Raw genomic sequence first — 12,233 nt, forward strand, 5'->3', positions numbered from 1 at the left:
ACAATGCCTCTCAACAAAGCTGAAGTGATGCATTCAGCGCAGCCAAGTTTAATATGGGGCTCTGTTCCCACAAGTGCACATTTGCCTCCATTGTACCAAAATTTGGCTCCCTTCTCTTTCTGGAAAAGCAGTGTTGTAGCTCAACATAATTGAAGTGCTTGTCTTTATTCTCTAATCTGACTTGGGAGCCAATTCATTAGGCAGTGAATAACATAAATGTGGTGCACGGATTAAAAATGAACATTGATCAAATTAAATTACATTGCTTCATTAATCTTATTAAAAAACATACCACTTTTTGCAAGAGATTTTAATTAAAGAAAAAACTAAAAAAAACTTAGGAATCAAACGAACATAAAAGCTGTTATAACAGAACCTTTAAAACCACTTCTCTTTTAGCTCACAGCTCTCTGCTTTAATTTCTCTTTACAAGCACTGTATTCAAGTTACATTGCACATGAAGAGAAAACACCCACCAATCAGGCTATTTGCTTTTGATACCTGCTTAATGTTTTGTTCTCCAAAACAGTAAAATGATACATTTCATTCAATTAAAAAAGTTTCTTCATAAAAGCAGTAAGAAAATGTAAACAATTTATCATACTGGCAGAACACTCCAGGCGACCGCTGGAAAGCCACAGCATCCTGAAATACCCGCTACTCTAAGTTACTGTATTACTGGTAATGGGAAAATCAATCCCATTCTGATAATATTATACACTCAAACACAATCTTATACAGAAAAGTACTTACACACACACACACTTTAACAGGTAGACACTTTTTCCATCCAGCTGAAAGACTTCCTGATATAATTGATTTTTTTTTTTAATCAATTATCCACATTTGTGTACCTACATTACCTTTTTCTTTTAGATTTTGCACCCTTTGGTACACAGCAGTTTTTCTTTTTCAATATTTCATTAATTAGAAATAATAAAAAAAAATGAACCAATAGTACAGCACTTCACCAGTCAAGGACATGACATAAATGATGTAAAGTTTGTAGTATTAGAACAGCTAAAATTAGACAATGCGACATATAGAAGAATAAAAGAAAGTAAATGGACAAATAGCCTGAACACGATTATGCCAGCGGGACTCAACAGAAAAGAATTAACTAATTAACTTCAATAAATATATATCATTTAAATAAATAAACAAAATTCATTCAAAAGTTGTGAATGCTGATGCGCTGGGGAGGCCAAATCAAGACTGATCCTCAGAGCCAGCATTACATGATATAATAAAAATATAAGTAATGTTAATTAGAATTAATACAGATTCAAAGATAGAAGTAAAAATGATGTCACAATATATAGAACACCTTTACATCATGTAAGAATAAATCAAGGATTTGAATGTAAACAATAACAAGTAGTTGTCATGTCGTCAAAAACCTATAAATACCTCCAACGTTTTGATTCAAACACAGGCTCCCTTTAGAAAGATATGTACAACATAGCGAAACGTTGGGCAGCTGGCTCTTTGAGCTAATCTATCTCTCTCTCTCTCTCATATATATATATATATATATATATATATATATATATATATATATATATATAAAACTTGTGTACCAAAGGGTGCAAACTCAAATACTTTCAAATACAGCGTCACAATTTCTGCCAAGATCCCACTGTAGATTTAAAGTCTCCAATCAGCATGAGACATTACATACAGACAAAGCTCACTCACTTAGGTCAATCAAAAAAATCCAGCCTTTTAAACCTCCTACCTACTACTGTAAAAGATTGCTCTGGGACTAGTTATATCTTTATCCACACTTTTTGCTTGTAAAGTGACTTTCAGACACCCTCGGTGTGTGGATATCCAGCCTACCCGTCCTCAGGCAGCAGCTTTTCATCAGAGACAGTGGGTGGTGATAGTCTGCTGTTCTGTCCACCACACCCAGCAGATGATGAAGATTATGGGGGTTAGATCCACTGAGATGCTAAATAAGTGCTTAAACATTTTATTCACAGATCATTTGGTCCGATTACAGCGAGTCTGAATTGCAGGACAGGAAGTCATGAAGAACAAGGAAGCAGCAAAAACTGGTCAGTTATGGCCCTGTCTTTGCAATATCTGCATATACCAAATTTAAACATTGCCTTCCCATCTTAAAGGCCGCAGGCGTTTAACTATCCCCAACAGTGTGGGGGTCAATTCCAATTCCAGCAAAGGAACTGAAATTCTTATTTTAGAATTGTTGGGATTGTTCAACTGCTCTCACTTGAAGCCAATTTAAAATTAACCAATAGTGACTTCAATTCAAGTAATGTGTTGCCACTGTGAGACGCTCATTAGGAAAAAACTGCTCATTGCAATTTTGATCCGATGTGGAATGGATTAAAAGGGAATGAGAATTGGAACTGATTTTAAAAAGGAATTGGAATTGAAAAACAGGAATTCACCTTCACCCTGATCCCCACAATTATTACCTAACAATGACCTAATCCTAAAGTACATGCTGGGTATTATTGTGTTCTGCGGAGAGATCTGGCACCCTCTTCTGCCTTCTTGTATCCTACAGTGATCTACTTAATATTGTCTTGCTGTAATTAATACAAGTCCACGCTATGTGTAGATTATAGTATCTCAACAAACTTATAAAAAAAAAACAAAACACATTCATGGACTTGTCACTATGTTTATGCTCAATCAGATTTATTGTTCAATTCTACTCAAGCTATAGACTAACGAACCGAGTATTGTTGCAGCACATGTGCCTATGAGACTCAGTGCTCCTACTCAAGACTAGAATTTATATGAAGCACACCTTCTCTGGATGTTTCAAACAAAGCATGTGTCAGCATAATCTTGCATATATATATAAAAAAAAGTTTATTAAACATTGTACCATAGAAGAGTACAATTTACAAAGTCAAGAGGGACATTAAAAAGGGCCTTTGTGAAAATATTTAAAAATACCTGAAGGACAGAGAGTCAGTGTTAGAAATCCCTGATATCTTTTTTTAATTGAGTGGAAAATAGGAAAAAAAAAAAAGTTTTAAAAATGTGTAACATTTAAAACATACCGTTAAACACCATATCCACAGAACGTCGCGTCTAGGTGATTGTATAAAGCCAGAATCAACAGCAAGCATATAAAACGCTGCTTTTTGCCTAACAAATGGAGGTAATCATTACTCAGCAATTTCAAAAAGAAAGTTACTTACACATACCATAACATTGGTGATCAGATAGTGAACTTCTGGCAATCTGAAAAGACATTTAGATGTTTACAAAAAAGTAAGGGACGTTTAACTTACTATAACACGTCTTCTTGACTGTGGAATCTTAGTCAATAAACACCAAGCTTATGTCCTTTTTAGTTTTTTTTGTTACTGCGATCATCTGTTAACTGCAGATTAATTCTAAACCACAAGCCTTACATCATAATAATAGAAAATTAAAACAAAGTTTGAAATGGTCCATAAAAAATAAAAAAAAGCCCAACATACAGGGATTTATTTATTACAAATCCCTGGATTTCTGCATTCAGCTGCTCACTGGTTTTGCCAATTTTAAGATGTTAATTTTTTGCTTTTGTTTGGTTTCTTGGGGAACTTTTCAGCAAGTCTCTTAGTTTGAGGTAGACTCCTGTGGTTTTAGCAACATTAGTGTATTCCCCAGTGTCTTCAAAGGGGGTTATTCCAGCAGCAAAATTACTCCTGTGAGGGACAAACCCGACTATCTCAGAGCCATCTCTGGCCTCCTCATCAGTCCTATTGCCTGCCTCAAGTGCTGTGCTGCTGCTCGGGGACTCTGAAGCTCCTATGCACACTGGCTCTTCCTTTATTTCCATTGGGACCTCGTAACTGTCAGTGGAGTTGCTAGTGCTGTCAGCAACCACAGAGCTGATACTTTCAACTGCAGGTACTGGCTTCTCCGATTCCTTGTCCCCATCTTTGACAGTAGTATCGGCAGCCTCCAATTTCAGTTCTCCTGCCTCCCGAGCGACTGCCTCGGTGTCGTTCCTCGAGGGCGAGGAGGTTTGCGACGTGCCGGTGAGGGGGGTGTCTGCGAGGGTCTCCGAGTCGCTGTTGGTAGTGGTCTCCGAGTTCTCAAGTGCAGCCCAGATCAGCCTCTGCTGCTCCTCCAGCTCCTCCAGGGTCAAGGCGTCTGCATCTGTAGAGTCGTCCACCACGTGTGGCTGCACTGCCGGGGAGCCGTTGGTGGGGGTGGGGGGCGGAGTGCCCTTGGGAAGCGGGGGAGGGGTGGGGGTGAGGGGCGGAGGAGGAACGAAGTTAGGAGGGGTGCCAGGAGGTGTTCCGCGGGGCAGAGGGGGCAGGGTACTCATTGCTGGAGACCCGGGGGGGAGTGGGGGCTGAAAACGGAAATTGTCGTAGCCCTGGGAACTATGAGGCGTTTCAGAGCCTGTAGAGATAGAAGCTAGAAGTTAACATACAGAAATGTAACAAAATTAAGCACCATCACAAGACACTGTGGGAATAGTTTGGTTAATGTATTATGCAAAAACAGTCTGTAAACTTGTTAATTATATTTGTATAATGCTTGCTACAGGATAGAACATTTGACAGTTCTTATGTTAGTGAAATAAATACCTGAATCAACGTCCATGTCCAAACACATTACTGTCTCATTTATATCCGATCTTCGCTTTTTGGGGTTGCAAGGGGTTGAATCTGATTCATAAGCTCTTTTGTTGGAACTTGAACCAGGCTGTAGAAAACACAAATTAAGACTTGAGTTTACAGAGGCATTTTAAAAATGACCATAACTTAGATTTCCCACAACTATGCACATTGGAATACAACTGACAGCAAAAAAATGACTGCAAGCACAGAACACTCAGGTAAAACTGCAGGAACAGCACACAGCTGGTTTCAAAGCAGTTAAAGTTTACACAACACATGTAATATTACTGGAGCACTATTTACCTCTGGATAGTTACTAGACAGGTAGGTTGCAAAGCATTCCTTCAAATGATTATGCTGCATAGGGATTGAATTGTATGAACTCCATTCCTAGAACATAGCAAAGAAAATATTTTGTTTGAATTTACATTTTAAAAGGTGTCACTATATATTTCATACTGGTTCACTCTCCGAATAACCTCGCAATACATGGAATCCTTACTGAGAACACTCAAAAGTATAACATCCCAACCCAACTCTTACTAGTTTTGTTTATGGGCTTGAAATACATTTAGGGAGATACAAACACATTTAAAAAAGAAAGAAAAAAACTACTACTAACATCAAGCATTCGTTTTGGAGCTGGAACATTGAATCCAGGGAAATCGATCAGCTTAGAGACATCATAAGAGACTTGTCTGCTCTGGTCATTTTTATCCTTGTCCATTCCTCCATCATCTATATATAAAAAAATAAAAAGGTAAAATAAAAAATAACAGTATGAAATAGACCAAATCGCATTAATCAATATTGTTTATACATATACATACACACACACACACACACATACTGTTACTAGTAATAAAACTACCAAAAGCAATGACCTTTTCCATCATACAAAGCTAGTCCAGAATTCTCCATCTCTGCTTCCTTCAGCCACCCTGGAGGATATCCCAGCTGACGCATGCGGTATATGAATGGAGGGAGGGAGTTTTCAGGAATACCCAGGGCAGTTTGCAGTTCTGCACTGCAAATATCAAAATTAACATTAAAAAAAATGTTAATGTCCTGAAATGTTCTAGTTGACACTGTAAGGAGAGAGTCACTGTAGCATTAAGAAAAATGTAAAAGGGGGAGGTGAAACCAATTTTATATTCATTTTTTTAAGACCTGATATTTTAATGGATGTTAAGTAAATTTACTCAAGTATAAACCTGCTGTGCTTTTGTTTTCTGTTGCTGTATGGAAAACTGATTTTATTTATATATTTTAGTTCCAGAGAATGATTTACTTTGCAGGTCTGGTCCTCAACAGAACACAATGAAATTGCTACCAGATGTGTTGCACAACATCTTAAAACTGTCTGTAAAAGGTACTAGAATATAAACAGTGCTCACACATTCCTCAGTGAAGCTTCACTCTTTACCTTATTGTTCCTGCTTTGTATTTTCCAAATCTCTCTTCATCAGCATGATACCGCTGGTAACTGTTTTGATTGCTGTTTTGAGATAACTCCTTCCTTTTTTCACTGATTCGGGCAAAGTCCCTCGGCTTACAAAAACAAACTTTTATTACTGTGTTCACAACAGAAAGTCTATCAAATATATATTCTGTCTAGAGTATTTTTAAACCTTAACTTTACATTTGTATTAACTCATAAAACAGGCAAAACAAAACCTTAATTACATCTTACAGAATTAGACATCTTTAAAGTGGTAAAGGAGTATAGATTACTTTACCTTTGGACAGTCCTTTAACTGGTGCAAGTCTGAACCACAGTTGAAGCAACAAGGCTTGGGTCTGCAGCATAAAGAGAGAGAATTTACAAAACAGTACTGCATGCTATTTCTCACAAATTATACACTGCTAATCTAGGTCTGTGACATCAGACAAAAATGATGTTTTAAAGCATTTGGTAGCCTCAATGATGTTGATGCAACATCCACTACTGCTAACCACACTATACCTTCATAAAGTAAATTAAAGAATTCAGTTTGACTAAAGACAATTAAATTACCTTTTATCCTTTATTTGCACCTCCTGTCCATCTACGGAAATAACTTGACTGAAGACTTGCTGGTATCTTTGCAGTGCACATTCAGGAACGTGTGGTGAGTATAATTTATTTTATAACAATGGCACATATTACTGAAAGATGTTTTTATTTAAATCTTGCAAAAGTATAGTATGTATCTTAAGCACTTAATTAGAAAATAGTTAGTGAAAAATAATGACTGTATAATGTTCTACAGGACTGAGACTTAAAAGAATGGGCCTGTTGTGCAACTTAACTTGAATGGTAAGTATTTTATTTATTTGTTTGTTTGTTTAATGGAAAAAGAGACCTGCAAAAAAATTTAAAAAGGAGTGCAGATGCAAGTCTACACTTATTATAGGATACTTGGGTATTTCCCATCCGTCTGTCAGTTGTGGATTCTCGCTCAACAAAGGCTGCCCAAGTTTGTCAAGACAAAAATTGGTAAAATAAAGAACACTTCCCACTACCTGCAAAACAAAACGAACAAAAAGTTTTAAAAGCGCACGAATAGCAATTACATCTGACAGTGTCCACATGCGCAACATGGCATCAACTTACACTAAAAGCATCTTTGATTTTCTTGACTGTATTTGCAGTTTTCACTTTATGGTTCTCTTCCAGAATAAAACTTGATGGCTAGAAGAAGAAGAAAGATGTTTTAGCATTCCCTTATTATTGATCCATGTCACAAGGTGCATGGATGCTTAACACAACCTCCATTAGCAAGCGATACATTACAGGTACCTGAGGTTTGACATCAAAGGAAGCTTTTTCTGTGTCATTTTTTGACTGTTCCTGATACTTCTGAACTAAACTGAAAATACAGTCTTCAATTTCTTGGTGGTATTGTCTGAAAACAAAAACATTAAGTAAAAACTTTCAAGTATCGCCAAAACATTAAGAATAACAAATATGGAATGCAATCTTGGCCTGTGTACTGTCATTATGGCTGTGAAATGAATGTCCTTCATGTGATGTTTCTGCATTAAATAGTTGCACATATACTGTAGTCTAAAATGATGTATATACTGTACATAAACATTAGAATGCACACATTATTTTAGTAAAAACAAAAAAAAACTTACTTGGAGATTGCATTGTTGGTAAATAAAATCTGTAGTAGAGGTCCATCAAGACTGGATTCTTCCACTTCAATTCCACTTAAAGAAAATGACAAGAATTTCAACCAACAGGAACCAGTCACACAAGTGCTTAGGAAAATAAACATATACTAAAACTAGCCCAGATTGCACACAGTGTAACTAATGGGAAAAGAAGGTACATTTTAAAAATCAATTTATATATCTATATCTATATATGGATATGGCTTGGTTTATTTACTTATAAAAATATGTCTTAATTGTAAAATATGCAGGTTGAAGAAAAGGTGATAAATTACTAAATTTAGTGTCAGATATTGGACTTACCTTGGTCTGGTCAAAATGTTCAATTTTCTCTTCAGTTCCTGGTGTAAACTGGCTGTTAAGGAATGGTTTTATGTTGGCATGGCGAACACTAGTGTGTTCTAACCAAGTAACTAAGCTACTACCTTACTTTCTCAAATGTAATGAGCAAACCTGAATTACTAACACTATGTAGAAATAAACACAGTGTTCACAGAATCTTCTATTTCTTTGAACATTTTAGATCTACGAATTGAATAGGAATGAATCTGCATGAACGACCAGTACAAATCCAGGTGGATACTATTAGGTCTCAGAAACAATAAGAGGGTACATGACTATATTATAGATTACAAAGCATCTGTTTATGGATATTACTGTAATAAACTAAAAATATGTTATATAAACAGCAGCGTTCGAAAAAAACGGGTCTAGTTACTATACTGTTGATAAAAAATCAGGCTAAATATATGGTAGACTACAGTAAAACATTATAATTTCATTCTAGCTCCAACAATGCGTGACATCTATTGCACTTGGTTTACATAACAACATGACATGACGCAAAATAGAACAAGCATTTTAAAAAAGTAGTTGTTTCTTATTTAAATGATAATGTGTTTATGGGTTGCTTCTATGCCATGATAAACGGTACGAGAAACAGACCAATGGATCAGTGGGCGGTAGGATTTGATTTCCCTTTTTCATAGTCCTAGTCTTGTGTAGGCCCTGCTGGCTTGTTTGTTGTGTTCCGTTTCGCCGAGAAAGGATATTCTCCTCTTTCAAGCGGGCCACCGTCTCCTCGCATTCCTCCAGCCTCTCTCGCAGTCCTTGGCTTTCGTCTTCACTTTCCCGGGCATCTTCGAACCGAATGTGAGTGGCTGCCGGTTTGTCTTCATCGAGTTGCTGGAAAAGCTCGCTGCACCCAAAATCCACCTCCGCCATCTTTGTCTTTCTGTGGGTTAGAGTTGAGAGGGTCAAAGTTAGCAGCAGAATGTCGCTGATTGGCTGATGGGTCCAACTGATGAACAGGAGAAGCGATAGGTTTCTGTTTTGTGGACGCAGAGTGAAGGCAGACTGACGGGGATAGCAGGGGTGAGTACTGCTCTGGTTGTCTCAAAGTAATGTATACTGTTAAGTTTGAACTAATTTGTGATGTGTATTATCACGTTACTCTGAAATTAAACAACATCGTTTTTTAAAAAATGCAGCTGAAAATAACTTTTGTGTTTACAACCTAGGATGAAGGACTGCAGTGCCGGTTACAATTGATGCCGCAGACTGTCACAGTAAGAGAGGGAGAGAGAGAGAGAGAGAGAGGATTGCTTCTTCCCAAAATGACCTCGAAAGTCACCACCTTGTATTTGCCACAGTGGAGCACTGGCTTAATGAGCATTAGGTGTTTATATCTGTCGGCCGCCAATGCTTTTAAATTGTGTAAGACGTGTGATGCAGAGGTATGCTTTGTCTTTTGTTGCAACTTATTGCACCTTTCTTTTACCGCACACGCTGTGTTGCTGTTGCACTTTATAGAGTCAAATCTTTACAGAGCGTGTAAAATGATTATTTCAAAGAAAAGCATCTACAGCAATAACATGTTTTTGTTTTTTTTTCCACTTACTGTTTTGTCCAAAACTAGCACAAATATTTTATATGTGACCTTAAATGAGGTCTTGACAGACATGCACAGTAAAAACATAATTATAGAAGACTGCAGCTCAAGATGTGGTGGCAAGACACTGTTATTATTATTATTATTATTATTATTATTATTATTATTATTATTATTAAGTACACCTTGATTCTTCAGTTGTTCATTTGTAAACTTTTTTTTTTCAGGAGAACATGGTCCCACTTTTTCTTGGCGCTGATTTATTCTCAAAAACAGGAATCCGCACAGAGAATCACCCAAGGTTTCATGCAAAATTTGCAAAGAAGGGATTAGCTACTAAACTTATTTTTTCTGCTGGTAAATATCCAACGTCTCCTTTTATTTCCTAATGTATGCTTGACTAAAATGTATTTTATGAATGTGACATTCATAAACTAACACTGTAAAAACAGTTTCATGGTTCTCCGTTTGGTGAATTTGGGTGGTTCAAGTTTTGTCACCAGGTTCTTAACCACGTTTTAATTTTACTGTCCTTTTCATCGTTTATCCCTGAATAAGTTGTAAGCAGTAACTGCTTGCCAGCAATTGACATTCTGCATGGTCCTCTTGCCTTTCAGACTTCCGAGTTCATGGATTGAGGCTAGCGAGTGGAATGAACAGCTTATGGTTTTACAGTATTCAGGGGTTGTTCCGTGTTGCTTTTGAAATGTACAGCAAAGAAGAACAGCTGCTGGTCTTAGAAAACTTCCAGGTACTGTATTTGATTTTGTGTGGATGGTAGTATGGCAGTCTGATAACTATATTAACATCAGCATGCATTTTTTATACCCTATGAAAAATTGTTTAACAAACTTAAAATGGTACGGCTGTTTTAGTGGAGATATTCTTAACAGATCCCTAATAGTTTTTCTCTCCGCTAGGAGCTATGGAGATCTAGAATAAATGATGGTCTTCTCAACCAGTCGTACAACATGGAGTTACTGTTGGGTGGGATTCAAACACAAGATGTTGTTGGACACTACAACCAGGAGTGTTTGACCAGATTACAGATAGAAAATGTTTCACAACTAAATTCATACTTAATAGAAGACGACCCAGCAATTGAGACTGATCCCATCGTTTCATGCGAAGTGACAGCATCTCTCTCGAATTACGCTCAGTTTAAGGTTGACCATACCTACTGCAGGCCAGAAGATGATGATGCTGAAAAATCTTCTAGCCCCCAACATCAGGTTTCACGAAAAATCAAAACGTTAGAACGTTTGTTACAGAACTCAGTTACAGATATGCAGAAAGAAAAATCTGGAGTTGTCCTGCTTTTGCTGGACTACATAGATCAACTAATAAGCAGAGTCACCAATGAAGAGAAAGTGTCAGATATTATATTGCAAATTTTAAAGGCGACATATAAATTACACCAAGAGCAAAACCCTGAAACCAACGTTACTTCGGTTTACAACAGTCCCTTGCTTCATACAGTTAGCAGCTGGCTAGGACAGAAGTTCAGTTCTGCAAATGCCTGCATTAGCAAACAAATTGAGGAGTTCAAAGAAAACCACATAGATAGGATTACAGATCTGCCACCAGCGGAGGAACTGGTTAGCGAGTTGTTTCCTGAGTCTATGAGGGTACTATTAATGAACTGGATGGGTCTAAGCGATGACTCTGCTTCATGGAAACGGCACAGTGAATATCCCATACTGCTTCTCATATTAGAATTTGCTAATCACAACCTTATTACTGGAGTTGCACATGTATTATATTCTAGTCTAATATGCAAATAAATGCCTGTAAAGTAATGGGTGTTTTGTGAAACCCCCCACCCCCCACCGATGTTTAGCAAAATATTAATACTATTTTGTAATACTGTGTAAAGATATATATATATATATATATGATAGTGGCAGACTAGGGGGAGAAGAGTTGTCCAGGAGCGGTTAAAGGACTACATCTCCCAGAATGCCACAGAGGTGAGCCAGGAGGTGGTACACCTGGCTCCCATCAGGGTAACGAAACTCTGCAGTCAGGGCTGTGTGCCAGGCTGAGGCAAGCTGTGTGTTCCTGTGTTGAGTAATGAAAAGGTAGTGTGCAAACCTTTTTGTTTGTGTGTTGGAAGAATTGTTTTTGTAACTGGGATACGGCTTAGCCGTCCAGTGTTTCGTTTAGGAAACCACAAAAGTTTAGTTAGTGTGCCAAGATGGGAGTTTGTTTTTATTTGTTTTTGTAAACAATAAAGAGTGCAAACACACTGAAAAACTTAAATCTTGTGTTGAGTCAGTGTTTTTAAAGTGGCAAAAGAACGTGAGTGAGTGCAGCTTTGTTACTATATATATATAATTCCATTTAAGGTTTTCCTATAACCACTCAAATACGTAAGTGCCTGTTACTCAAATCTGATATCAGGTGTATAAGGTGGCACATACTATGGATGCTTAAGTTATAGACTTGTTCTGTTTTAAAGATGTAATGTTTTATGACCTAAACAAAAAATAACAGTACTTTTTTAATAAAGCAATGTTGAGATGTAAAACATTTATTATTTTACTGGTGTAGTTTTATGTAGGCCCATTTTATAT

General features: G+C 37.1%; 2 protein-coding genes across 3 annotated transcripts; one reads left to right on the forward strand and one right to left on the reverse strand.

Annotated features, from left to right (window-relative positions):
* Nucleotides 1-2,830: 2,830 nt before the first annotated feature.
* On the reverse strand, nucleotides 2,831-9,132 carry LOC117428070 (zinc finger CCHC domain-containing protein 8-like). The gene is made up of 14 exons (XM_058994482.1): nucleotides 8,818-9,132; nucleotides 8,070-8,111; nucleotides 7,728-7,802; nucleotides 7,387-7,492; nucleotides 7,201-7,278; nucleotides 7,006-7,109; nucleotides 6,622-6,687; nucleotides 6,344-6,404; nucleotides 6,031-6,155; nucleotides 5,489-5,631; nucleotides 5,227-5,342; nucleotides 4,908-4,994; nucleotides 4,572-4,689; nucleotides 2,831-4,383 (listed from the first exon to the last, which is right to left on the reverse strand). The coding sequence occupies exons 1-14, from the start codon at nucleotides 8,988-8,990 to the stop codon at nucleotides 3,539-3,541; spliced, it is 2,139 nt and encodes a 712-aa protein (XP_058850465.1). The 5' UTR covers nucleotides 8,991-9,132; the 3' UTR covers nucleotides 2,831-3,538.
* On the forward strand, nucleotides 9,079-12,156 carry LOC117428071 (uncharacterized). 2 transcript variants are annotated; one of them, XM_058994483.1, is made up of 5 exons: nucleotides 9,079-9,140; nucleotides 9,287-9,502; nucleotides 9,885-10,014; nucleotides 10,275-10,408; nucleotides 10,578-12,156. In XM_058994483.1, exons 2-5 carry the CDS (start codon nucleotides 9,317-9,319, stop codon nucleotides 11,439-11,441), a joined length of 1,314 nt encoding a protein of 437 aa, XP_058850466.1. In that variant the 5' UTR covers nucleotides 9,079-9,140; nucleotides 9,287-9,316; the 3' UTR covers nucleotides 11,442-12,156. The 2 variants fall into 2 exon arrangements, with proteins under 2 accessions (XP_058850466.1, XP_034758362.2); XM_034902471.2 differs by having other exon boundaries at nucleotides 9,090-9,166.
* The last annotated feature ends 77 nt before the right edge of the window (nucleotides 12,157-12,233 follow it).

The sequence above is a fragment of the Acipenser ruthenus genome, chromosome 21 (assembly GCF_902713425.1).
Source record: "Acipenser ruthenus chromosome 21, fAciRut3.2 maternal haplotype, whole genome shotgun sequence".
Classification (NCBI taxonomy): Eukaryota; Metazoa; Chordata; class Actinopteri; order Acipenseriformes; family Acipenseridae; genus Acipenser; species Acipenser ruthenus.